We start from the raw sequence: 27,323 nt of genomic DNA on the forward strand, positions 1-27,323 counted from the left end.
CCTCTCCATCGCTCTCCTCTCTATCGCTCTCATGCACTCTCTCACTCTTCTCACACTCGCTCTCTCTCCACACTTTCACACGCTCTCTCTCTCTCTCTCGCTCTCACACTCACACTGCAATGACTCAGCGCCGAAGGTAGAAGACCTATGGCTACTGTTGGATGAGCAGGTTGTCATGGTGATCGGATGACGACCAAGATACTGTTGCTATGGCGATGCGCCGCCTCTGTTTACAGAGGAACTAATCACACACACACACAGTGATCACGCAAATCAATCTACCATTGTGCCTTAACCACATCAACATACTGGTTTCCCGATGCTCTAATTGTGTTGCAGACGGCTGTCTCTAATGCAGATGATGTTGTTTATGCAGCGTTTTGAGACACTTGTAATCAGTAGTCTGATGATTGTAATCATGTAGATCATTAGGACCAGAGATTATTCCCCTTTTTTGGTAGGTAATCGGCGTTATGTGCGTTTAGCTTAATGAGGGGAATTATGCCATGTAAACAGCGTTTCTTCTTTCTTACGTTTGGGCTGTGAGAGGTTCGCTATCTGCCCACACAGACGTATTCACAACGGAGACCATTGCAGTTTTGATACAGTAGAACTATCATCTATCAGTATTGACGTATGGAACGCCGTTTGGGTCTTTCCGTGTCTAAAAAAAGATACCCGTCAAATAACACTGTTCTATCATAGAATGTTGTGTGTGCTGGAGTTACACGTGCGAGCCAATCATCTTTCACTATTGAACAACTCAAACTAAACCCAGTGTAGTTGAGTGAGGTTTGAATGAGTTTCAGTCTATTTCCAAGTGGTTAATAGACTATATTTATTAGTTAATTCTAGTATTAACTGTCATCTTCCCTGTCTTTCTCTGTCCTAGTCCCAGCTCCAGTGGTGGGGGGCTGTAAGCCAGATGAGAGGCCCAGCCAGCCTACAGCTCCAGTGGGAACCCAGGGGTCGATTAAGGCCCCCACCACTACCAGGCCACTGGGGTTCCGAACCAGAGCCCCCTCACTACCAGGGAGAAGCACTGCAACAGGTGAACACACACACACACACACACACACACACACACACACAATACTTTCACGTATCCTTGCTGTATGCTTACTTTCACTCACTAACCTTTTGATTTTGAAACCTGTCCCTTTAAGTCTGATGGTCTAAGCATAGTTAGTGTTTAAACAGACGTGTCTAAACATGCTCACCACCACTAGCCAGTTTCACTAATGAGTCAGTTTCCCTCTCTGTGATGTGTTTCTCTGATCAGGATCAGATGGACTAGTTTTATTTCACCCAGATGGGGATGTCTCCTCTGGTGCTTTTGATTTGCACACCACACCCTCTCCTTGACTTGAATATCTTTTAGCTAAAACATGGACAAATTTGTGTTAAAATGGTTTGGTTTCTTCTGATTAGACCCAATGTGTTGTTCCAACAGAACCACATAGATTGGAATATTACCTAACCAGGATTGTATTACCAACCAACCTCAGTCCCTGTGTGTGTCAATGATTACACAACGGGTGGGTCTAATCCTGAAAGATGATTGGTTCATTTATACACTTTATCTCCACTATAATGTGTGTCAATGAATATAGCGCTCCCTTATATTGGTTAGATAGAATCTCTGTTTATTTCTGTGGTCCCTGGAAGTGCCCACAGGATATGAGTAATATTAGCTTGGGGTAGATGGAGTACAGTACATCTGCTGTAGCGACGTCATGTTGCCATGGCAGCAGTGACCACTGACAGTTAATGGATACAGTAGTCGGTATGTTAGTTGATTTTTTTTCCCTGTGGATTTCTGCTTGGTTGAAGTGTAAACATATGAGTACCAATATTTTTTATTCCATTGTATCTAGGTCAGTCTGATTTTTCTCATTGGTTTCAAATTTCTTAATTCAACTATAACTTATGAGGACACACACACTCTCTTTCTCTCACACACACACTGCAATGACTCACCGCCGAGGTAGAACACTCCATTCCCACAAATATCTATTCCTTGTGTCCCACTATATTGTAAAATACCAAACCATATAAAGGAGAGTACCTAGTCAGTTGTACAACTGAATTCCTTCAACTGAAATGTGTCTTCCGCATTTAACCCAACACCTCTGAATCAGAGAGGTGCGGGGGACTGCCATAATTGACATCCACGTCTTTCGGCCCCCGGGGAACAGCGGGTTAACTGCCTTGCTCAGGGGCAGAACAACAGATTTTGACCTTGTCAGCTCGGGGATTCAACCCAGCAACCTTTCGGTTACTGGCCCAACGCTCTAACCACTAGGCTACCTGCATATCAACAGACTAGCTGATTTGTGATTATCTAACTATCTCATTTCTAAAATTATGTTTTAACATAATCGTTTTCCAACCCTGTGGCTCAAATGACCCATCATCCTCCGATTCCCATTGAGTAGGGCCCAGTTATCGATCTGGATATCCTCAATCGGATAGGGTTGAATGCATGCAAATAGAATTAATAGAACGGGAGTCCTCATTCAAGTCAATGATTCTTCTGTTCTATTAATTCTATTTCTATTTCCAATAGAGGAAATCCAGATAACTTTTTGAAAAGCTGGACCCAGGTGATTATGAGGTGTTTATTTATCCACCCTCAGCTTGACCCTGTGGTAGGTGGACACAGGGGCTTGTACCCTGTAGTGGTAGGTGGACACAGGGGCTTGTACCCTGTAGTGGTAGGTGGACACAGGGGCTTGTACCCTGTAGTGGTAGGTGGACACAGGGGCTTGTACCCTGTAGTGGTAGGTGGTAAGCGACATACAGCTGTAATCGCAGCAAAAGGTGGCGCTACAAAGTATTAACTTAAGGGGGCTGAATAATTTTGCACGCCCAATTTTTCAGTTTTTAATTTGTTAAACAAGTTTGAAATATCCAATAAATGTCGTTCCACTTCATGATTGTGTCCCACTTGTTGTTGATTCTTCACCAAAAAATACAGTTTTATATCTTTATGTTTGAAGCCTGAAATGTGGCAAAAGGTCGCAAAGTTCAAGGGGGCCGAATACTTTCGCAAGGCACTGTAGGTTTAGTCTGTCTGTTGACATGGTGTTTCACTATTTCTCTACCATAGGGCTGAAGACTCCAGCGGTGACCAGCCAGGTAGCAGGCAAGCAGGCCCAGAACCCCCTTCAGAGGGCCGGCTCGGCCAGATTCAACCGCCCCGCAGCTGCTGCCACAGGTAAGAGTTCTGTTTGAACGTTTGGGTGTTGGGTTTGGGTCTTGTGCCTGGGTCAGTCTGCTAGTGTTTAGTGTTTTTCTACATAATAGTTAGGGTTGCTTAGAAGACACTAGAACCAAGGATCTTGAAGTATATTTAAACAATAAGGCCCGAGGGGGTGTTGTATATGGCCAATATACCACGGTGGAGTGCCTGGACACCGCCCTTTGCCGTGGTATGTTGGCCATATATCACAAAACCCTGATGTGCCTTATTACTGTTATAAACGGGTTACCAACGTAATTAGAACAGTAAAAATAACTGTTTTATCATATCCGTTGTATACGGTCTTATATACAACGGCTGTCAGCCAATCAGCATTCAGGGCTCGAACCACCCAGTTTATAATTTATTATACTGTCTCTGAAAAATAGACTTGAGGGCAATATGATTCTCACCCATACAGGTGTCATGGTTATTGTTGAATTGTGAGCAAACCTCCACAAACCAGTGATACTTTAGCACCCACACCACAGGAGAGTGTAGGCCCCCAGTTACCATGGTAGCGCTCCAGCGTCATCACACACTGGATTTGTGTAAAACTAGACTTGGAAAATTCCCGGTCTCAACGGTTATGCTTTTCAGCCATGCATTTTCCTTAAATGTCAGAAGGATCCACGACAGCTTATTTAGAAAAATGTTTGTGTCCGAATGGCCTCAATATACAGTATGAAAGTGACAAGTCATTTTCCAGGAAGTGGCCTTGAAGTTTTTTTACTTTAGTTTTTGAAGTTTTGTAAGCTTTTAAAATGGTCTTCAATGGGCAAAAATGGAGCGCAGTGTTCTTCAGTGCAAAAACTTTATTACAGGCATCTGGCAGAAGTAAATTCATCCACAAACACAGCTACTATGGTATATACAGTACCGGTCAAAAGTTTGGACACACCTACTCATTCAAGGGTTTTTCTTTATTTGTACTATTTTCTACGTTGTAGAATAAAAATGAAGACATCAAAACGACGAAATTACACATGGAATCTTGTAGTAACCAACATTTTTTTAAACAAATGTATTTTAGATTCTTCAAAGTAGCCTCACTATGCCTTGATGACAGCTTTGCACACTCTTGGCATTCTCTCAACCGGCTTCACCTGGAATGCTTTTGCAATAGTTTTGAAGGAGTTTCCACATGTTGAGCACTTGTTGGCTTTTCCTTCACTCTGTGGTCTAACTCATCCCTAACCATCTCAATTAGTTTGAGGTTGGATGATTATGGAGGCCAGGTCATCTGATGCAGCACTCCATCACTCTCCTTCTTGGTCAAATAGTCCTTACACAGCCTGGAGGTGTGTTGGGTCATTGTCCTGTTGAAAAACAAATGATAGTCCCACTAAGTGCAAACAGATGGGATGGTGTATCGCTGCAGAATGCTGTGGTAGCCACGCTGGTTGTGTGCCTTGAATTCTAAATAAATCACAGTGTCACCAGCAAAGCACCATCACACTTCCTCCTTCATGCTTCATGGTGGGAACCACACATGCAGAGATCATCCGTTCACCTACTCTGCATCTCAGAAAGACATGGCAGTTGGAACCAAAAATCTCCCATTTGGACTCATCAGACCAAAGGACAGATTTCTACCAGTCTAATGTCCATTGCTCATGTTTCTCGGTCCAAGCAAGTCTCTTCTTATTATTGGTGTCCTTTAGTAGTGGTTTCTTTCTGGCAATTTGATCATGAAGGCCTGACTCACACAGTCTCCTCTGAACAGTTGATGTTGAGATGTGTCTGTTACTTGAACTCTGTGAAGCATTTATTTGGGCTGCAATTTCAGAGGCTGGTAACTGTAATGAACTTATCCTCTGCAGCAGAGGTAACTCTGGGTCTTCCTTTCCTGTGGCGGTCCTCATGAGAGCCAGTTTCATCATAGTGCTTGATGGTTTTTGCGACTGCACTTGAAGAAAATGTAAAACTTCTTGACATTTTCCGCATTGACTGACCTTCATGTCTTAAAGTAATGATGGACTGTCTTTCTCTTTGCTTATCTGAGCTGTTCTTCCCATAATACGGACTTGGTCTTTTACCAAACAGGGCTGTCTTCTGTATACCACCTCTACCTTGTCACCACACAGCTGATTGGCTCAAATGGATTAAGAAGGAAAGAAATTCTACAAATGAACTTTTAACAAGGTACACCTGTTAATTGAAATGCATTCCAGGTGACTACCTCATGAAGCTGGTTGAGAGAATGCCAAGCATGTGCAAAGCTGTCAACAAGGCAAAGGGTGGCTACTTTGAAGAATCTCAAGTATAGAATATATATATTTTTGTTTAAACTCTACAGGACCGGTGTGTCCCCCACGGGATGGTTAAGCTAACGTAGGCTAATGTGATTAGCATGAGTTTATAAGTTACATGAACATTTCCCAGGACAGACATATCTGATATGGGCAGAAAGCTTTAAATTCTTGTTAATCTAACTGCACTGTCCAATTTACAGTAGCTATTACAGTGAAAGAAAACCACGCTATTGTTTGAGGAGAGTTCACAATTATGAACTTAAATGTATTAATGAACCATTTGGGCAGTCTTGAACAGATATGCAATGGTTCATTGGATCAGTCTAAAACTTTGCACATACACTGCTGCCACCTAGTGGTCAAAGTCTGAATTAAACCTGGGCTGGAATAATACATTATGGCCTTTTTCTTCCATTTCAAATATGAAAAAATCAACGCATGTTTTTTTTCTTTGTATGATCTTTTACCAGATCTAGGGCGTTGTTCTTCTACATTCATTTCACATTTCCACAAACTTCAGAGTGTTTCCTTTCAAATGGTATCAAGAAAATGCTTGCTTCAGGTCCTGAGCTACAAGCTGTTAGATTTGGGTGTGTCATTTTAGCGGCAAATTGGGGAAAAGTTTTTTTTAACACTTGTTTGGTAACTACATGATTCCATATGTGTTATTTCATAGTTTTGATGTCTTCACTATTATTCTATATTGGATAAAATGGTCAAAATAAAGAAAAACCCTGGAATGAGTAGGTGTTTCCAAACTTTTGACTGGTACTGTATATATCTTAAATGACCTAGTTTTCATGAATTTGATGATATAATCAAGCAAGCACATTCAAAAGATTAGGGGACAGGAACAGGAAGTATGACGTAGGACAATATCACTTGGACGTTGTATCAGTGCACTTCCCTTGACCAGTGTTGTCAAAAGTGTTGCAATGTTGTTACATCACAGATGGCTGACTGAATAATTCTAGATCAATATACAGTATAATCCAAAAGGGTTTCTATAACTATGAACTAACTTTTCACCTCATTTCATTTCACTGAAGCAGTGGTGTGAAGTACTTTTAAGTAAAAAAAAAAACGTTCAAGTATTACATAAGAATGTTTTTGGTACCTGTAATTTATGGTTAACATTTTTGAAAACTATTACTTTTACTTCACTACATTTCTAAAGAAAATAATGTACTTTTTACTCCATGCAGTTTCCCTGACACCCAGAAGTACTTGTTACATTTTGAATGCTTATTAGCAGGACAGGAAAATAGTCCAATTCACACACTTATCAAGAGAACATCCCTGGCCATCCCTAATACCTGATCTGGCAGATTCACTAAACACACATGCTTTGTTTGTAAATTGTGTCTGAGTGTTGGAGTGTGCCCCTGGCTATCCTTTAAAAGAAAAATAGAAAACTTTTACTTTTGATACTTAAGTACATTTGAGCAATTACATTTACATTTGATTCTTAAGTATATCTAAAACCAAATACATTTAGACTTTTACTCAAGTAGTATTTTACTGGGTGACTTTCACTTTTACTTGAGGCATTTTCTATTAAGGTATATTTACTTTTACTCAAGAATTGGATACTTTTTCCACCACTGGTTTTAAGTCACTGTGTTTAGTTCAAAGGTTTTCTATTTAAAACACATTTATGGACTTCTGTAGCCTAATTGGGGAGATAAGAGGGAGAAAATTATAAATAGAAGAATGTAAAAACGTGTTAGCGATTTGGAAAGCATTCCCATGTGTGTGTGGGTCATTAGGAGCGTTTGGGTTGTGCGTTCTGGCTGACTAGCTCGGAGCTCACAAGCTCGTGACAAGGGTAAACAAACACACAAAGAATGGTGTCCCGAACCCTTCCTGTCATTAAAGGGATACAGGGGACTGATGGAAATCACTTGGAGTGAAACTAGGCTAAACTGTTGCCTCTGTCACACACACACCCTGTGTGCGTGCATGGTTAAACAGCGCTGTTGTAACCAGGCTTGTCACAGATGCCGGCCGGCCACGTCAGCAGTGCCCTGGCGTCGCTACAAATACTTCTTACCTTTGACTGCATTGTTGTGGACATGTGCTCTACTGTGGCGATTCCCATCTGTTTTAACTTGCAGGTTGGCACCGTGTGGTGAGTCAGGAGGAGAATAGGGCAGTCGTTTGAGTCCAAAGTAATGTGTTGACACTAGGGCCATTTGTCCTGCGATCTGTACTGTTGGCAGTTGGCAATAATGCCACTACTAAGGACATGTGGTCCGAACGTGCTCCTATCAACAGGTCTCAGATTAGTTTTTGTTGCTCAGCTCATAAGAGTTGAGGTTAGATTTGGGTTTGCGATTGCTGATCCCAAATCAGTCTTTAAAAAAGCAGAAAGTACAGTGCTTTTAGTTAACATATTTAGGCCATCTCACAGAGGCTTTGAATTATGGATGTGTTCCTGGAGGCCTGGTCAAGCATGGGTCTGTGGTTAGTCCCCTCCCCCAGCCTGGGCTGGTCTTGATTGGGCTAGGCCTCGGCGCCTGGCTGCCTCTCTGCTGCGGTTGCGTCAGGAACTCCCATTGGGGGTTTGTGGGGAGCCACCAGTTGCAGACATGCTGTCACCCCCTTCGGCATACCACGCACGCGCGCACACACACACACACACACACACACACACACACACACACACACACACACACACACACACACACACACACAAAACAATGGCTTTACAGGACAGCGGTTACAATGGCTGTTGAAGCTGTCTGGCAAGATGCCTGTTTTCAGTTTTCTTTTTTAAGACCGACTTTATTCAGTTTGTTGCCCCCTGCCTAAGTTTAGATATTGGATCAGTGCAGCCCTGCTATGGGACTATTTATACTTCAGGCCTGAGTTGTACTTGAGTTGTCTTGCCTTGTAGCTCAGGACATATTTCTCAAGTGGGGCTCTTACATGAAGTGACCACTTGGAGATTCTTCGAGTCTCATTTGTCAAACTAAAATATTGTTTTTGTTAGTTCTGTCACATTGTTGGATACAGGACCATGCATTTCAGGGGTGTCATTTTAGTGAAACTTAGGGTATGGCAAAGTGACAAGGAGCTTATTTTACTGCCTTCCCTTCCGCTCCGAGGCGTCTGCATGGTCCTAAAGTCAGACTGCTCAGAGGTGGCACCACAGGTCCCAGAGTGGTGTGGTACGTAGTCGTTCCTGATCTGGTAGCCTAACCAGGTGAAACTCTGGACCTTTTACAGGTTGACGTGATTAATATGTTGTAAAAAGGATTCATATGGGACCAGAGTATTTCTAATCAGGTCACAGGGTTTTAAAACATTCCTGGAAAACTCCTGGCCTTGAGGAGGAGGAGGATAAACCCTGTCAAACTTCAACAACTTTGTACTTGTTAATATGAATTAGATTTAAAAGCAGAACTATGTTGGTTTCCTATACACCGACACAGAGAAGCAACATGATTGGACAATAAAACTCACAGGGCTGAGCTTGCTTTATGCAGGTTGCGTATAGTCTGCGCTATGCAACTGTAGGCCTAATTTACAAACCGGTCTGAGTGTCAACTACTGTGTTTATTGATTCATTCCACTTAATCATTTTGGATTGGAAAAGGTCTAGAGAGCCTAGTCAGACCAAAATTGAATATAAACCAAATTTGATCCCATTCACATTTCCTCACGAACAAATGGGCTATAAATACACAATGTTACCGCTTCGTCTACCCTGGCCAGAGGAACAGGGTGCATAGTAGGCTACACGACGCAGCTGTTATTGTTAGTAGCCTAGTCTACAGTTGATCAGACTGAAAAAGAGTCTGATTTCCATGCAATACAGCATGTCAGATGGCTGGTGTTTAGGCTGCTACATTTATGTAAGAGTTTTTGCTTGTGTGGGAAGTGATGGGTTATCACGCTTGCTAAATACCAGAGGAAAGTAGAGAGAGCCCCTTGAGCTTTGTGCGCTGTGCTCGGCCCGTGATTTCTGTGAATCTGATTGGTTGAGACACGCAAAGCGCTGTAGCTGAACTCCGATATGAAGGACAAAGACATTCTGTGTGTTGAGTTCGACAAATCATGAGGCAAATGGGTCTAAAAAAACAGCACTTTGCTATTAAACTCTACCGACAAACAAATAAATGCAACATGTTGTTTTGGTCCCATGAGCTGAAATGTTCCATATGCACAAAAGCAAAGCTTATTTCTCTCCAATTTTTTGGCACAAATGTGTTTTACGTCCCTGTTTGTGAGCATTTCTCCTTTGCCAAGATAATCCATCCACCTGACAGTTGTGGCATATCAGGAAGATTATTTTAAAAAGCATGATCATTACACAGGTGCACCTTGTGCTTGGGGACAATAAAAGGCCACTCTAAATGTGCAGTTTTGTCACACAACCCAATGCCACAGATGTCTCAAGTTTTGAGGGAGCATACAATCGGCATGCTGACTGCAGGAATGTCCACCAGAGCAGATAATTGAATGTTAATTTCTCTACCATGAGCCTCCTCCAACGTCGTTTTAGAGAATATGGCAGTACATCCAACCGGACTAAAAACTGCAGACCATGTGTTACCACGTGTTTATATTTTTGTTCAGTATAAATCAAAAGTGCCGCTGCCACACCTGATTTGAAAACGAAATGCCGACTTGCAACAGATGTTCCGGTGGCCCTGAGACCGAATTGGCCTTTTTAAAAGGATGGATTGGATGGATTTTAGTACCCATTTTAAATTGTTGGTGTTGAGCTCGGGTATGGCCATACCCAACTGCCGTCTCTCTCTCTCTTTCCATCTCTCACTCACTCACTCACTCACACAGATTTCTCTCTGGAGTGACCTTGTCCCTGTAAACCACGGCTGCCTCGGAGGAGAGGAGAGGGGGATGTGGAGGGGAGAGGGGTGTTACAAACCCATTAACTAGCCTACTAATATTGTTGCATTGGTTAAGTCTAGGGGTCTTTGGCCTCGTTACATGGTCTGTAACCTGACTCATTATGTCTAGGGGTCTTAGTTACATAGTTACATGGTCTGTAACCTGACTCATTATGTCTAGGGGTCTTAGTTACATAGTTACATGGTCTGTAACCTGCCTCATTATGTCTAGGGGTCTTAGTTTCATAGTTACATGGTCTGTAACCTGACTCATTATGTCTAGGGGTCTTAGTTTTATAGTTACATGGTCTGTAACCTGAATGAATGTGTGCATTTGTGAGAAATCAGCATATGCACCTCAATGTTGAATGTACTGTGCCCAGGGAGAGAGCAACCTTACCTTGGTCCAGGGCCAGCTCTGTCTCTCTTGACGTCTGGGTCGGCCAGTCCAAGCAAATTATTATTTCTTCAGATGGTGCTGAAACTTAAATTTGTACAAAAAAGAAAAGGCCTTCCCAAACTAAAGACTCAAAAAACTAACGAAAGCCCTCAAACAAAACGAGTTGGTTCCCCAAGCTGCCACTGTGACATCACCTTAATTGTCAGTACCTGATGTGCTTATCAAGCCTTGGCTCAGCACCTAGACCTGGTTGCTGCCCTCTGGTGGTGGAGTGTGGAAGTGTATCCTGGAGAGTGTGTTTGTCTATGTCCTAACACTAACCTTCCCCTCCACATCATAACAGGGGGAAGAGTAGGAAGTGCCATCATGTGACTGACACCCCCTGACTCACATTTGATCATATGCCCCATTCACTACCACACCCTCCAATGTGCTCCAATGCGTATCTTGTCATTATTGATTAGGTGTTGTTGTGACATCACTATCTATTAGCATGAATTAAATTCATAAACCCCCAACAGAATGTCAGTCGCATTGAATCCCAGCCATCTCTATGGTCCAGTGTTTATCTGTGCCTCATCATCCATATAGCCCCTGTGGTGTGTATTCCACGCTGATTCTCCAGACAGTGAAAAGAGCAGCTGAAGGAAGGAATTGGACAGCCATTCACAGGCTGCCTGTACAGCCACCCTGTAGAACAGTGTCACTCATCAATATTCTGAGGCGTGTGTGTTTGTTTTATGTGTGACAAATGCATCCCTTTCACAGACTCCACCCTCCCAGTGAATAGGCTTAACACAGCACCTGCCACAGAGGGAGAGATGGAGATAGAAGGAATAGAAAGAGAGAGAGAGGGGTGGAGAGAGGGGAGTGATGGGAGAGGGGTGGGGCCTCCTGCTTTCAAGGATGCACATTTTTCTTCTCTCCTTTATCTCTGCTCTCCCATCAGTTGGAACCTCGGTATGAACCATCTGCATCCTCCCACCTTCTCTTCTCCTTTTCATCCCTCCATCCATCCGTCCATCCTCCCCCTCACATGTTCACCCTGGGAGTGAAGGAGAGCGAGATGTTATTCTCATGTCCCTCCCACTTGCCGCTCTGCGCACACTCCTCCCTCCTCCCTCCCTCCCTCCATCCCTAGCAGCATCTCTCTGTGTGTTTTCTTCACAGTACTATCGAAAGAACCAATGTGAGATACACAGAGATGCCGAGGCTGAGCTTTGTCTAACCGTGTGTTTGTGTGAAAGAGAACCTCTAACGCCTATTGGTCCCAAATGCTGCAGTGTGTGTTTGTTGCAGTGTGTGTGTCTGTGTGCGCGGCTGTGTGTGTGTGAGGCATCACTAGGGGACATTGCATACTACCGCTGATCCTCTGACGAAGAGATTATCTTCATCATCATCGTCAGTGTTTCTGCCTACATTTGTTCCTTTCTCTCTGAGGATTCTACTACAGACTAGACCTGGACTATCTCTACCATACTGTTACGCCTCTACTGCAGGTGGCAGAAAAACAATGCTATTTTTGGCGCCATTATCTCTTGTTTTCCATTGGCTGGGGGTACAGCTCGAGTGTAATTTTTTCCCCCTACGCTCCCGCACTCATTCACAGCTCCTGTAGCTCTCTCTCACTATCTGGGAGTGGTGTAGCTCTCCCTCTCCCTCTATCTGGGAGTGGTGTAGCTCTCCCTCTCCCTCTATCTGGGAGTGGTGTAGCTCTCCCTCTCCATCTATCTGGGAGTGGTGTAGCTCTCTTTCTCCCTCTATCTGGGAGTGGTGTAGCTCTCTCTCCCCCTCTATCTGGGAGTGGTGTAGCTCTCTCTCCCCCTCTATCTGGGAGTGGTGTAGCTCTCTCTCCCCCTCTATCTGGGAGTGGTGTAGCTCTCTCTCTCCCTCTATCTGGGAGTGGTGTAGCTCTCTCTCTCTCCCTCTATCTGGGAGTGGTGTAGCTCTCTCCCCCCTCTATCTGGGAGTGGTGTAGCTCTCTCCCCCCCTCTATCTGGGAGTGGTGTAGCTCTCTCCCCCCCTCTATCTGGGAGTGGTGTAGCTCTCTCTCTCCCTCTATCTGGGAGTGGTGTAGCTCTCCCTCTCCCTCTATCTGGGAGTGGTGTAGCTCTCCCTCTATCTGGGAGTGGTGTAGCTCTCTCTCTCCCTCTATCTGGGAGTGGTGTAGCTCTCCCTCTCCCTCTATCTGGGAGTGGTGTAGCTCTCTCTCTCCCTCTATCTGGGAGTGGTGTAGCTGCTCTTTTGGACTTGTTTTTGTTGGGAGTCTTTTTCTCTTGTTCCCTCCTTGGAGGATTATCTACCTAGAGACCAACCTAGTCTGGAGGAGGATCTACCCTAGAGACTAACCTAGTCTGGAGGAGTATCTACCCTAGAGACCAACCTAGTCTGGAGGAGTATCTACCCTAGAGACCAACCTAGTCTGGAGGAGTATCTACCCTAGAGACCAACCTAGTCTGGAGGAGGATCTACCCTAGAGACTAACCTAGTCTGGAGGAGGATCTACCCTAGAGACTAACCTAGTCTGGAGGAGTATCTACCCTAGAGACCAACCTAGTCTGGAGGAGTATCTACCCTAGAGACCAACCTAGTCTGGAGGAGTATCTACCCTAGAGACCAACCTAGTCTGGAGGAGTATCTACCCTAGAGACTAACCTAGTCTGGAAGAGGATCTACCCTAGAGACTAACCTTGTCTGGAGGAGTATCTACCTAGAGACCAACCTAGTCTGGAGGAGTATCTACCCTAGAGACCAACCTAGTCTGGAGGAGTATCTACCCTAGAGACCAACCTAGTCTGGAGGAGTATCTACCCTAGAGACCAACCTAGTCTGGAGGAGTATCTACCTAGAGACTAACCTAGTCTGGAGGAGGATCTACCCTAGAGACCAAACTAGTCTGGAGGAGGATCTACCCTAGAGACTAACCTAGTCTGGAGGAGGATCTACCCTAGAGACCAACCTAGTCTGTAGGAGTATCTACCCTAGAGACCAACCTAGTCTGGAGGAGTATCTACCCTAGAGACCAACCTAGTCTGGAGGAGTATCTACCCTAGAGACCAACCTAGTCTGGAGGAGTATCTACCCTAGAGACTAACCTAGTCTGGAGGAGTATCTACCCTGGAGACTAACCTAGTCTGGAGGAGTATCTACCTAGAGACCAACCTAGTCTGGAGGAGTATCTACCCTAGAGACTAACCTAGTCTGGAGGAGTATCTACCTAGAGACTAACCAAGTCTGGAGGAGTATCTACCTAGAGACTAACCCAGTCTGGAGGAGTATCTACCTAGAGACTAACCTAGTCTGGAGGAGTATCTACTCTAGAGACCAACCTAGTCTGGAGGAGTATCTACCTAGAGACTAACCTAGTCTGGAGGAGTATCTACCTAGAGACTAACCTAGTCTGGAGGAGTATCTACCTAGAGACTAACCTAGTCTGGAGGAGTATCTACCTAGAGACTAACCAAGTCTGGAGGAGGATCTACCCTAGAGACTAACCTAGTCTGGAGGAGTATCTACCTAGAGACTAACCTAGTCTGGAGGAGTATCTACCCTAGAGACTAACCTAGTCTGGAGGAGTATCTACCTAGAGACTAACCTAGTCTGGAGGAGTATCTACCCTAGAGACTAACCTAGTCTGGAGGAGTATCTACCTAGAGACTAACCTAGTCTGGAGGAGTATCTACCCTAGAGACTAACCTAGTCTGGAGGAGTATCTACCTAGAGACCAACCTAGTCTGGAGGAGTATCTACCTAGAGACTAACCTAGTCTGGAGGAGTATCTACCCTAGAGACTAACCTAGTCTGGAGGAGTATCTACCCTAGAGACTAACCTAGTCTGGAGGAGTATCTACCCTAGAGACTAACCTAGTCTGGAGGAGTATCTACCTAGAGACTAACCTAGTCTGGAGGAGTATCTACCCTAGAGACTAACCTAGTCTGGAGGAGTATCTACCTAGAGACCAACCTAGTCTGGAGGAGTATCTACCTAGAGACTAACCTAGTCTGGAGGAGTATCTACCTAGAGACCAACCTAGTCTGGAGGAGTATCTACCTAGAGACTAAAGACTAGAGACAGTGGATTGTTCCCTCCTTTTTTCTTTACTTCTATACTAGAGGAATCTCTCACCAGAGACATGTTATGGTCTCCTAGACTCTCTCTGTCTAACTTCCATGTGAAGTTGACAGCCAAAGGATTGTTCCGCAATCTCCAACTCCTCTCGGGATGCAAGAAGACCACTGTGGTGTTCCATGCAGGTCTGAGACACACACACACACACACACCTCATCACTCCATCCATCGTACCCCTCCTCCGTTGTCTTATCTCCCACGTTCCCTATTTCTACCCCCGTGCCGCGGCAGCCATTGTTGCCTTGCAGTCCTTCTTTACCAGGGGGTGCTCTCACTGTTGTGTATAGCCAGCCGCCATGTCTACAAATTAGATGCCACTCTCTATGAGTCTGTGTCTGTGTGTGTATTTGTGTGTGTGTTTTCTACACTAGTGGCTCCACCATAGCGTGGTGGTGAATAGCCGGCAAGGCAGAGGGCTTCTTCTAACCGTGAAGCCCAGAGGGCTTCTTCTAACCGTGAAGCCCAGAGGGCTTCTTCTAACCGTGAAGCCCAGAGGGCTTCTTCTAACCGTGAAGCCCAGAGGGCCTTGACTCCCATGGTACCCAGACACACAGCCTCATCTGGCTCCTAGTAGCCTGACCATCGTTCTGTCATTAAACCACTATGTTAAGACGGTCTGGAACAGGCCTTTTCTTTGTGTTCTGTGTCATTGTATCTATTATGAAGCAGTACTATGGGCTGGCATGCTGGTTTTGTGTCAATCACAAGCTTGACTCCTCCCTCTATCTGTTTCAAATGGTTATACATCTATTTACTGAGTCGTTTTTTTCTTGCTATTTAGTCTTTGGCATTTCGTCTGTTAACCTGTACTTTAGCCTGACCTGCTGTTTTTGTATTCAAACTAGACTCCACATCTCTGTCTGCGTTCTATTTCTGTTATTAAATGGTTATATCTATACCGGCTAGAATAGCAGTGCAACGGAGTGTGTAATAGTAAAACCGTAATATGACGTGTTGTTTTGTATCCAAGCTCAGGCTGCACGTGTCTGTCTGAGGGCGGCCTCCATCTTAGTGGTTTAGAGACCCACTTCTCTGCTGCGAGAGAAATGTAGGTTACAGCAGGCTTTAGTCACTGCCTGCTCTGCGGCAAGGTTGCCCATTCGTGCAAGAGCTAATCTCAATGTTTTTTCAGCGTTCGCCTGATGAGGGAATTATCTGGTGGAATGAGGACAGAATATTCCAAAGGAGGGACCAGGGAGAGATGTTCCCTTTCTGAAATCTGTCTGGTGTACTGGAGAGAGTAGTGGTATTTTGGGAGCGATAAGATTATACATTCTCTAAAGGAATGTTTATATTCTCTAATGAATTCAGCCAGCCATGCCTTCTGGGTCTCATATTTATGTGATGAACAGATATCAAATCTATGTTATTTTTATACCAGGCAACCTGTTTTTAGGGATGTAGGCTAATTTAAAACAGGTCAATAAGCATTTTTGTACAGGCATACTGCTGGGCAGACCCAATCAGGGGAGCACTATAAGGACCCCAGTTCAGTGTTGCTAGGCACACATGTGCTAATGACACCCCATGTTCTCTCACTCACTCCACACACCGACCACAGGAGGTTGGTGGCACCTTAATTGGGGAGGACGGGCTTGTGGTAACGGCTGGTGCCAAATAGGTGGAATGGTATCAAAAACATCAAATACACATGGTTTGATGCCATTCCATTGTCTCCGTTCCAGCCATTATTATGAGCCGTCCTCCCCTCAGCAGCCTCCACTGACGTCGATATTTCTCCATGTGTTGCCATGGATACAGCCGGGTTGGGAGTGCAGTCGCCTCGTTAGACAAGCGATACGGTCTACGAGGCCCCAGTTATTGCAGTTAATGAACTTTGACTGGACTGCAGGTGGGCCAGGGGTCCTTCTAGATTTTCTAGGAGTCTGTAGCCGTGTCACCGGGGATATGTTCACTTGCGCCTGCATCTCAACTGACACCCTGTTCCCGATATAGGGCCCTGGTCAGAAACAGTACACTATGTGGGGTACAGGGTGGTATATGAGAAGTTCTCGGCCTTATTGGGGGCTTGGTTTATTTACAATGTGTCTTACACTTCAGTTTCTAATCATACTTATATTCCATAGTCACCTCAAGGTTGTCAAAGAGATAGCGTCTAATACTGAGATAACAGCCGGTAAATATGTTCTGTGAAGCCCATTATAGGCCAGGCTAGCGCACAGACTCTCGCCCTCCTGCCTGTGGCCCAGCAAGCTTTTACATGGGTGTATCCAATGCTGTTGACGCCACATCTTTTAAGTAATGTGCATCAAAATCCTCATTTGACAAATCTGCTGCAGATGCAGTTTGCAGATTAATGCCGTCAGATTCACACTTTTCATTTTTCCAGATTTGATGTTTCATCTGAGCACAGTAGGGGGTATCTGTAATCCCACCCAGATTAAGACTGCGGGCTTGTGTGTGTGTGTGTGTGTGTGTGTGTGTGTGTGTGTGTGTGTGTGTGTGTGCACAAGTGATGGGCACTGTTTACTACCTCTGGCACATCAAACCCTTTTGAAACGTATTCCCAACCGAACTGAAACCATGTTGGTGTTTGAGGCTACTGTAGTTTGCCAGAATGTAGAGAGTGAGAGTTGGACAGAGAGCCAATCCCTCATCAACTGTACAGTATTAATTACACTCCTGACTGCTGCTCCAATGGGCTGGCAAATTAAAATACAACCCACTTCATAGGATGGATTAAGACTGGATTACTGTGTGTGGGTGTGTGTGTGTTGGGGGCAGTAGCTTTTCCACCCAGATCAGACTTTCACAGCACTGAGCTGTGTTTGTGTGTGTGTGTGTGTGTGTGTGTGCAGGGGGTCATAATTTTGGCTATAGCTTTTGCACACTGCTCAATGCTCTGAAAGGCTGATCTGGGTGGAAAAGCTACTGCCCCCAACACCCACCCACACACACACACACACACACACACACACACACACACACACACACACACACACACACACAGTAATCCAGTCTTAATCCCTCCTATGAAGTGGGTTGCATTTTTGCGACCCAGCCCATTGGAGCAGCAGTCAGGAGTGTAATTAATACTGTACAGTTGATGAGGGATTGGCTCTCTGTCCAACTCTCACTCTCTACATTCTGGCAAACTACAGTAGCCTCAAACACCAACATGGTTTCAGTTCGGTTGGGAATACGTTTCAAAAAGGTTTGATTTACTCAGATGACAGATCTAACACACACACAGCCGCACACACACACACACACACACACACACACACACACACACACACACACACACACACACACACACACACACACACACACACACGCGCCATCCTCAACTAAAAGACATCCTCTCCGCTCGTCTTCTTCCTCCTCTCATCCAGCCCCTCATCTCTCCCTTTCAGTAGCACCTCTTAACGTCTCCTCTAGACACTGATCCAAGATCAGTGTAGTGTTTCTCCCCATGATAGTCATGACTTGTGGAGGAAAAGCTGATCCTAGATCTGTGCCCAACTTCCATCCAGAGACTTTTTTTCCCCTAACTTGTAAAATATGTTCCAAATGGCACCACCTTCCCTATATAGCGCACTGGTTTAAAAGTAGTGCACTAAATAGGGAGTAGGGTGCCATTTGGGATGCACATAATATCCCACTGCATGCTAAGTGGCTAACTGACTGACATCTCTCTCACAGACTGGGCCCTGAACCTCTATCAGCCTGCATGGCAGATCTCAGGTACACACTCTGCAAAATGTCTGCTTGACTCTTTTTTTCCTTCCAGAGAGGAGAACGGAGAAAAAATAAGCAAGAGACATTTTGTAAAAGGTGACGATATGTTGCTGAATATGATGTAAATATATCTGAAGCTCCTCCCAGTAAACAGAAATACTACTGGCAATCATGTTATATAATAGTGGTCTATATATTGGTCCAGTGACATCCGCCTCTTAGGCAGATCAGATAAACCTCCATGGCCTTTGTTTTGGTTCTCTTTAGGAGTTTCCTCCCTAAACCAAGATGATTGTCATAAATTACAGTTGTTTATGCTTCTGAATGAAGACTATTCATGTGGGTTGTGTGTGTGTGTGTGTGTGTGTGTGTGTGTGTGTGTGTGTGTGTGTGTGTGTGTGCGTGCCTACTGGGAGGATGTTTTGGTTTCCCCTCCCTGGTGTGTTAAAAGAGATTTAGCGATTAGCAGTCACCCACAGGATGCCCCTGTGTGTGTGGGTGTGGTGTTGTCGTTTGGGTGCTGTGGTTGGCTGTGAAAACACAGGATGAAAGTAGGCACCGCTCCCCCTGTTAGCTCAAGCCATGCATGGGGACATCCAGACTGGCAGTGGTGTGACATGCTCGAGGAAGCGTTGAAACTCTGTGTGTTACGGATAGTCTCTATTCGTGTGTGTCCCAGGGTGTGGGGAAGTCGCCCACAATGCCATTAGAAGAGGCAGACACACTGACAGAGTGCTAATTACCCACTAACACACACACACACACACACACACACGTTTCATTCTCAAGCATGTTCCACCACTGTCTGTCCAGGTGTCCCTATGCACACACACACTGATGCATTGAATTTGGAAACAGAAAATGCATGACAAGAAAATATTTATAACCCAAATGGCAGATTAGTGTCAAACTGTTAATAAATGGCTGTTGACTAATAGGATAATGCAATGTAATTGGAGATTGGATTAGTAAATTGTTTGATATGAGTGTGTCTGAGCCCATGCTGGTTATTCTAGAACTAGACGGATTGAGTTTGAGCTCCATGCTGGTTATTCTAGAGCTAGACGGATTGAGTTTGAGCTCCATGCTGGTTATTCTAGAACTAGACGGATTGAGTTTGAGCTCCATGCTGGTTATTCTAGAACTAGACGGATTGAGTTTGAGCTCCATGCTGGTTATTCTAGAACTAGACGGATTGAGTTTGAGCTCCATGCTGGTTATTCTAGAGCTAGACGGATTGAGTTTGAGCTCCATGCTGGTTATTCTAGAACTAGACGGATTGAGTTTGAGCTCCATGCTGGTTATTCTAGAACTAGACAGATGGAGTTTGAGCTCCATGCTGGTTATTCTAGAACTAGACGGATTGAGTTTGAGCTCCATGCTGGTTATTCTAGAACTAGACGGATTGAGTTTGAGCTCCATGCTGGTTATTGTAGAACTAGACGGATTGAGTTTGAGCTCCATGCTGGTTATTCTAGAACTAGACGGATTGAGTTTGAGCTCCATGCTGGTTTTTCTAGTACTAGACGGATTGAGTTTGAGCTCCATGCTGGTTATTGTAGAACTAGACGGATTGAGTTTGAGCTCCATGCTGGTTATTGTAGAACTAGACGGATTGAGTTTGAGCTCCATGCTGGTTATTGTAGAACTAGACGGATTGAGTTTGAGCTCCATGCTGGTTATTGTAGAACTAGACGGATTGAGTTTGAGCTCCATGCTGGTTATTGTAGAACTAGACGGATTGAGTTTGAGCTCCATGCTGGTTATTGTAGAACTAGACAGATGGAGTTTGAGCTCCATGCTGGTTATTGTAGGGCTAGACAGATGGAGTTTGAGCTCCATGCTGGTTATTGTAGGGCTAGACAGATGGTGTTTGAGATCCATTCTGGTTATTGTAGAACTAGACAGATGGAGTTTGAGCTCCATGCTGGTTATTGTAGAACTAGACGGTTTGCGTTTGAGCTCCATGCTGGTTATTGTAGAACTAGACGGATTGAGTTTGAGCTCCATTCTGGTTATTGTAGAGCTAGACAGATGGAGTTTGAGCTCCATGCTGGTTATTGTAGGGCTAGACAGATGGAGTTTGAGCTCCATGCTGGTTATTGTAAGGCTAGACAGATGGTGTTTGAGATCCATTCTGGTTATTGCAGAGACAGATGGAGTTTGAGCTCCATGCTGGTTATTCTAGAACTAGACAGATGGAGTTTGAGCTCCATGCTGGTTATTGTAGAACTAGACCAATGGAGTTTGAGCTCCATGCTGGTTATTGTAGGGCTAGACAGATGGTGTTTGAGATCCATTCTGGTTATTGCAGAGACAGATGGAGTTTGAGCTCCATGCTGGTTATTGTAGAACTAGGCAGATGGAGTTTGAGCTCCATTCTGGTTATTGTAGAACTAGACAGATGGAGTTTGAGCTCCATGCTGGTTATTGTAGAACTAGACAGATGGCGTTTGAGCTCCATGCTGGTTATTGTAGGGCTAGACAGATGGTGTTTGAGCTCCATTCTGGTTATTGTAGAGACCGATGGAGTTTGAGCTCCATGCTGGTTATTGTAGGGCTAGACAGATGGTGTTTGAGCTCCATTCTGGTTATTGTAGAGACAGATGGAGTTTGAGCTCCATGCTGGTTATTCTAGAACTAGACAGATGGAGTTTGAGCTCCATGCTGGTTATTGTAGAACTAGACAGATGGAGTTTGAGCTCCATGCTGGTTATTGTAGGGCTAGACAGATGGTGTTTGAGCTCCATGCTGGTTATTGTAGGGCTAGACAGATGGTGTTTGAGCTCCATGCTGGTTATTGTAGAGCTAGACCGATGGAGTTTGAGCTCCATGCTGGTTATTGTAGGGCTAGACAGATGGAGTTTGAGCTCCATGCTGGTTATTGTAGGGCTAGACAGATGGAGTTTGAGCTCCATGCTGGTTATTGTAGAGCTAGACAGATGGAGTTTGAGCTCCATGCTGGTTATTGTAGAGCTAGACAGATGGAGTTTGAGCTCCATGCTGGTTATTGTAGAGCTAGACAGATGGAGTTTGAGCTCCATGCTGGTTATTGTAGAGCTAGACAGATGGAGTTTGAGCTCCATGCTGGTTATTGTAGGGCTAGACAGATGGAGTTTGAGTTCCATGCTGGTTATTGTAGGGCTAGACAGATGGAGTTTGAGCTCCATGCTGGTTATTGTAGGGCTAGAGTGATGGTGTAGGCGTAGGCTGATACAGTAGATCAAAACCTCAGACAGTACAGTGTGTGTGCATGTTTTTGTTCCAGCCCTGTCTAAACTGAGGTCTAAGATTGAAGACCATGATTAGTTAATTATTAGAATCAGATGTGTTAGTGGTGGGCTGAAAAACCTGCTGACACTGTATCCCTCTAGCCCCAGGACTGCCCATCAAGGTGACACATGAAGCCTGTTTCTATGACTGAGGGGTTATTGACAGTGTGGTGGCCATAAGGGGGCAGTATCACAGTGTTTAACCCTCTTAGGGAGAAGGTCATAGCTCAGCTGGTGTGGTGATGGGACGCCCATAGTGTTATAGCACTCTGCCTCTCATTGAGTTGACTGTGTCAGGTGGACATCTTCATATGCAAACACTATTAAAGAGAGCTTTACTAACACTTTATATGTGATAGCTTTAGGGAAAGATAGAGATGGTTGATCTGGCATTTATAGATATGATGATTATGATGATCAACATGAAGTATCAGGCATAACTCTATTGACAGTCTGCTGATGAGTATGATGATCAACATGAAGTATCAGGCATAACTCTATTGACAGTCTGCTGATGAGTATGATGATCAACATGAAGTATCAGGGATAACTCTATTGACAGTCTGCTGATGATTATGATGATCAACATGAAGTATCAGGGATAACTCTATTGACAGTCTGCTGTCGGGTCAAGAGCTGTGGCCAGTTTTCCCTCCTAATAAAACACGGAATGCAGCTTCAGTCAGGCATGAAATCTCCATGGTCCACTTTGCTCTGAGACAACAAAATACATAGGAGAGGGATGGAGGGAGAGGAGAAGAGATGGCAAAATGAGGGAGGGAGAGAGGGATGAAAGGGAGGGGGGATAGATGGACGGAGAAAGGGAGGGGAGAGAGGGATGAAAGGGAGGGGGAGAGAGATGGACAGAGAAAGGGAGGGGGAGAGAGATGGACAGAGAAAGGGAGGGGGAGAGAGATGGACAGAGAAAGGGAGAGGGAGGGGGAGAGATGGACAGAGAAAGGGAGGGCGTGGATGGTTTTGTCTCCTAACTGCACTGTGGCTTGATGCTAATGCACTCCTAATGGATCCTTGGATTCTACCTCGGGCCCATCATTACAGAGCTATCCCAGCATGCACTGCTGCACTGTTTCTTAGCTCCACTGGGGTTTCAGTCGGTGTCTGCTCAGAGACCTTTAGGCGTATCCTCCTGCATGCTAGTGTGTATGTTGTGTTTCTATGTTGTGGAGAGTGGAATGTGAGAGACCATGCTAAAAGTACTGGCCAGAACACTCAACCGACCTTGCTCTCTTTCAGTGGACAAGAACAAGGCTCGGGGGGCGCCATTGGCGAGGACCCTCTCCCAGACCAGCACCACTACTCAGGTAGGAGGACCCAGCCAACCCCAGCCGCCCCAACCAGACCTGGTCCCAGTCCCTGCCGTCCCTCTCCCAGTCCAGGGACCAGTGGTCTCGGCATCCCGCCCGGCCCGGGCTCTAGTGGAGGCTAAGCCAGCTACGGAGGCCCAGTACCGTGCCCAGTGTGAGAAGAAGAACCAGAGCCTTCAGCAGCTCCGACGGCTCCTGGACCAGGGCAACCGTCGGATAGAGGCCCTGGCTACCGTGGTGCAGCACCTCTTCACCGAGGTAACACAGGGATATGTCTGGGTTTTACTGCACCTTGGTGTGCTGTTCTGTCACCCTTACCTACATGTACAAATGACCTGGACTAACCTGTACCCTCGCACATTGACTTGGTACCGGTACCCCCTGTATACAGCCTCGTAATTGTTATTATTATTTGTTTTTGTTTATTTAGTAAATATTTTCCTAACTCTATTTTCTTAACTGGGTTATTTGTTAATGAAGGGCTTGTAAGTAAGCATTTCACGGTAACAGTCTACACCTGTTGTATTCGGCGCATGTGACATAAAATGTGATTTGTTTTGTTTGTTGTAGTTAGGTGCTTGGTGAGCTGAAAGGAATGTCCTCGGCCTATTTTAGTAACTATGGCCTTGTTGTTATAGAGGGCAGAGAACCAGATCTGTCCTCTGTGTGTGTTTGAGTAGTGCCATGGATATTATTCATGTAGCAATATAGATATAGTGGGTGTTGGTTGGTTGACTTGCAGAGCTTCTGTTTACATGACTGAGGAGGAGGAGGCAGGAAGGACCGTAAATCTCACCACACCCACTCACCATTTAGGGTCCATGGCTGTCATCAAATACACAGGGCCTTTCCATCCAGAACTATGTATGACTATTGATGAGTGGATGTCAACGGTATGCTGTGGATGGCTGAATGTGGATGGCTGCATGCATGAAGTATCTGTTGTCTCTGCTGTCTTCTGTTGTCCACTGCTAAAACAGCCAGTTCAAGGTGTGTGTGTGTGTGTGTGTGTGTGTGTGTGTGACTGCCTGCCACCAGTCAAAAGCAGCCTTTCAATCATAACACTGGTGACACTGCTATCCCCTATCAATATCCTACAAAATCCTATCCATATCTTATATAGTGTCCATCTATACGTGGCTTTGGCTTCCTTAGACAAGGATCCTGTTGAACCAAACTGAATTCCTGGTTCATGTCTTTTGAGGGTGTGTTCTATCAGTGTTTTAAGCCAGCGATTGGTCCAGCCAGGCGAGTGGGTGTGGCTTGTGTGCATAATACCGCCTGTCACTCACAGAATCCCGGACTTGAATAGGCTGCTGTGTAAATATTTGCAGAGATATTTACCCTCTGTCTTCAGGACGAACATTTGGAAACGCTCATTGTGATCAAGTGACATTTCTTGACAGCACATGTTAAACACAGTAGGATATTTTTAATTATATGCTTTGTGTATTTAGGATTGAGAGGAATCATCCCCAAATTAAAACACGAATTATAGACCAGAATCTACTAACACAGAGAGAGAGTGAGGTTTCACTACTCTGTAAATCCTTTCATGACAGGCATTTCCACATGAATCTTTGTCATACTTTTAATTATTCTGGTACGGCAGGAACATGTTTGGAATAGCAGTGATAATCTGCTCCAGGCGCCAAAATCCCTGGGCGTTTATAAAGTATACTGGCTCACCTTGCTTTAACAGTTTTATGAGGGCATAGTGAACTTTTCAAATTCTTCATCTGTATGACAACTGGCTAGGGAATGTGCAGCTCACAACCTTTTCCCCCAGATTCTCTCTTTCATTCTCTCTCCGTTTCTCTCTCTCCCTCTCTCTTTCATTCTCTTTCCATCTCTCTCTCTCTCTCTCTCTCTCTCTCTCTCTCTCTCCCTCGCTCTTTCATTCTCTTTCCATCTCTCTCTCTCTCTCTCCCTCTCTCTTTCATTCTCTTTCCATCTCTCTCTCTCTCTCTCTCCCTCTCTCTTTCATTCTCTTTCCATCTCTCTCTCTCTCTCCCTCTCTCTTTCATTCTCTCTCTCATTATCTCTACCATGTCCTAAAGCTGATTTGGTCCTTAGTTTCTCCTCACACTTACAACATGACAGCAAGTCCCAGTTGTATCTGATATGCTACCCCACATCTGGTATGAATGAAGAACCGTAACATCACTGTTATGTGTTTAAAGGAGGGGGGGGGGGGGGGGGGGGTAGGGAGGGAATGAGGGAGGCAAAGATGGATACATGGAGATGGAGGGAAGGGTGGTCTACAGCCTTGTGATGTGATGTTGACCACGCCTACCGTCTGCTGACCCTACCTGACCAGAGGTGTTACACACACTGAGCTTCACATTAACACACACCGTCTGTCTGTCTCTCTGCCTGAGTGGTGTGATAGACTGTGTTCTCTCCCATCACGGTCTCTCTGCCTGAGTGGTGTTATAGACAGTAATCTATCTGTCTGTCTGAGTGGTGTGATAGACTGTTCTCTCCCATCACTGTCTCTCTGCCTGAGTGGTGTGATAGACTGTTGTCTCCCATCACTGTCTCTCTGCCTGAGTGGTGTTATAGACTGTTCTCTCCCATCACTGTCTCTCTGTCTGAGTGGTGTGATAGACAGATATAATACTGTCTGTCTGTCTGAGTGGTGTGATAGACTGTGTTCTCTCCCATCACTGTCTCTCTGCCTGAGTGGTGTTATAGACTGTGTTCTCTCCCATCACTGTCTCTCTGCCTGAGTGGTGTTATAGACTGTGTTCTCTCCCATCACTGTCTCTCTGCCTGAGTGGTGGGATAGACTGTGTTCTCTCCCATCACTGTCTCTCTGCCTGAGTGGTGTTATAGACTGTGTTCTCTCCCATCACTGTCTCTCTGCCTGAGTGGTGTGATAGACTTCTCTCCCATCACTGTCTCTCTGCCTGAGTGGTGTTATAGACTGTGTTCTCTCCCATCACTGTCTCTCTGCCTGAGTGGTGTTATAGACTGTTCTCTCCCATCACTGTCTCGCTGTCTGCGTGGTGTGATAGACTTCTCTCCCATCACTGTCTCTCTGCCTGAGTGGTGTTATAGACTGTGTTCTCTCCCATCACTGTCTCTCTGCCTGAGTGGTGTTATAGACTGTTCTCTCCCATCACTGTCTCTCTGCCTGAGTGGTGTTATAGACTGTGTTCTCTCCCATCACTGTCTCTCTGCCTGAGTGGTGTGATAGACTGTGTTCTCTCCCATCAATATCTCCTGTAAACCTGGTTTCATCTCCTAGAGAAAAGAACAACCATGTGGTTTCACCTTCCACAACATTCACTCCTCCACAGGTGCTGTTGTGTGACAGACTGTGAACTGAGCGGTCATTTAGATAGTAGAAAATCATCTCCACTATGCTGTTCTGAATCAGACAACGTTGGTTTCTTTATCAAGTTAAGGAAATCATTCGTTGTGTCAAGTGCTGTATCAAATCAAGGGATTCCTGCTTCAGTCCGGTTGGTTTACTTTTCCACTTTCTAACCAAAAACCCCTCTGTGGAGGAGACAGACAGCTCTGGAATGCTTTTCTGGCTTTCTATTGATTAAAGAGATGGATTGAAGGGGAGACGGGGGAGGGAGAGAAATGGAGGAGGGACTGGGGGGAGAGAGGGACTAATGCACCAGCTGCAGTTTCAAGCCTCCCTGCAGGCAGGGAGAGAAGGGTAAAGGGGTGGGTCTGTTGGGTTCCACCACATCACCTGTGAGCTGTACATCTGGGGGTATCAATAACCCCGCCCCCAAGCTTCAAGCCCTACCGTAATCCTCCTGATAGAGGGAGAAGAGAGGTTCCTATCTGAGGAACAGCAATGAGCTCTCTGAATGTTGTAGAGGTTGTCAAGCCAACTAAAGACGAGAGCAAACTTAAAACTCTCTAACAGAGTAGTAATACTAATGAGTGTCCCCCTAGATTAAAATGTCCCCCTAGATAAACCCAGGTCGCATTCATAAGGGCACATAGTAGTGAAGCGTTTGGGGGGGAAAAACCTAAAGCGTTGTTATAGTCCCTACCTGTTTCAGTATGTTTTCTCCCATTTGGTGCCTAATGAACACACCCATGATCTGATGCCATCAGTTATTTTAGATTAGACTACGTGGATATCTCCTGGTGTACATACTGTGTTGA

The 27,323-nt window shown here is 45.1% G+C and overlaps 1 protein-coding gene across 4 annotated transcripts in view; it reads left to right on the plus strand.

Annotated features, from left to right (window-relative positions):
- Positions 1-27,323, plus strand: part of LOC110497292 (microtubule-associated tumor suppressor 1 homolog A) — an 82,492-nt gene that overhangs the window by 41,595 nt on the left and 13,574 nt on the right. For 3 of the 4 annotated variants that reach the window (XM_036933882.1, XM_036933883.1, XM_036933881.1), the window contains 3 exons: positions 893-1,051; positions 3,113-3,220; positions 23,116-23,444. In XM_036933882.1, the coding sequence (XP_036789777.1) occupies positions 893-1,051; positions 3,113-3,220; positions 23,116-23,444 (596 nt within the window). Of the gene's footprint in view, positions 1-892; positions 1,052-3,112; positions 3,221-14,742; positions 15,013-23,115; positions 23,445-27,323 lie in introns of those variants that run through there. The other variant, XM_036933884.1, reaches the window with a different exon arrangement.

This window comes from Oncorhynchus mykiss, chromosome 10, assembly GCF_013265735.2.
Source record: "Oncorhynchus mykiss isolate Arlee chromosome 10, USDA_OmykA_1.1, whole genome shotgun sequence".
Lineage (NCBI taxonomy): Eukaryota > Metazoa > Chordata > Actinopteri > Salmoniformes > Salmonidae > Oncorhynchus > Oncorhynchus mykiss.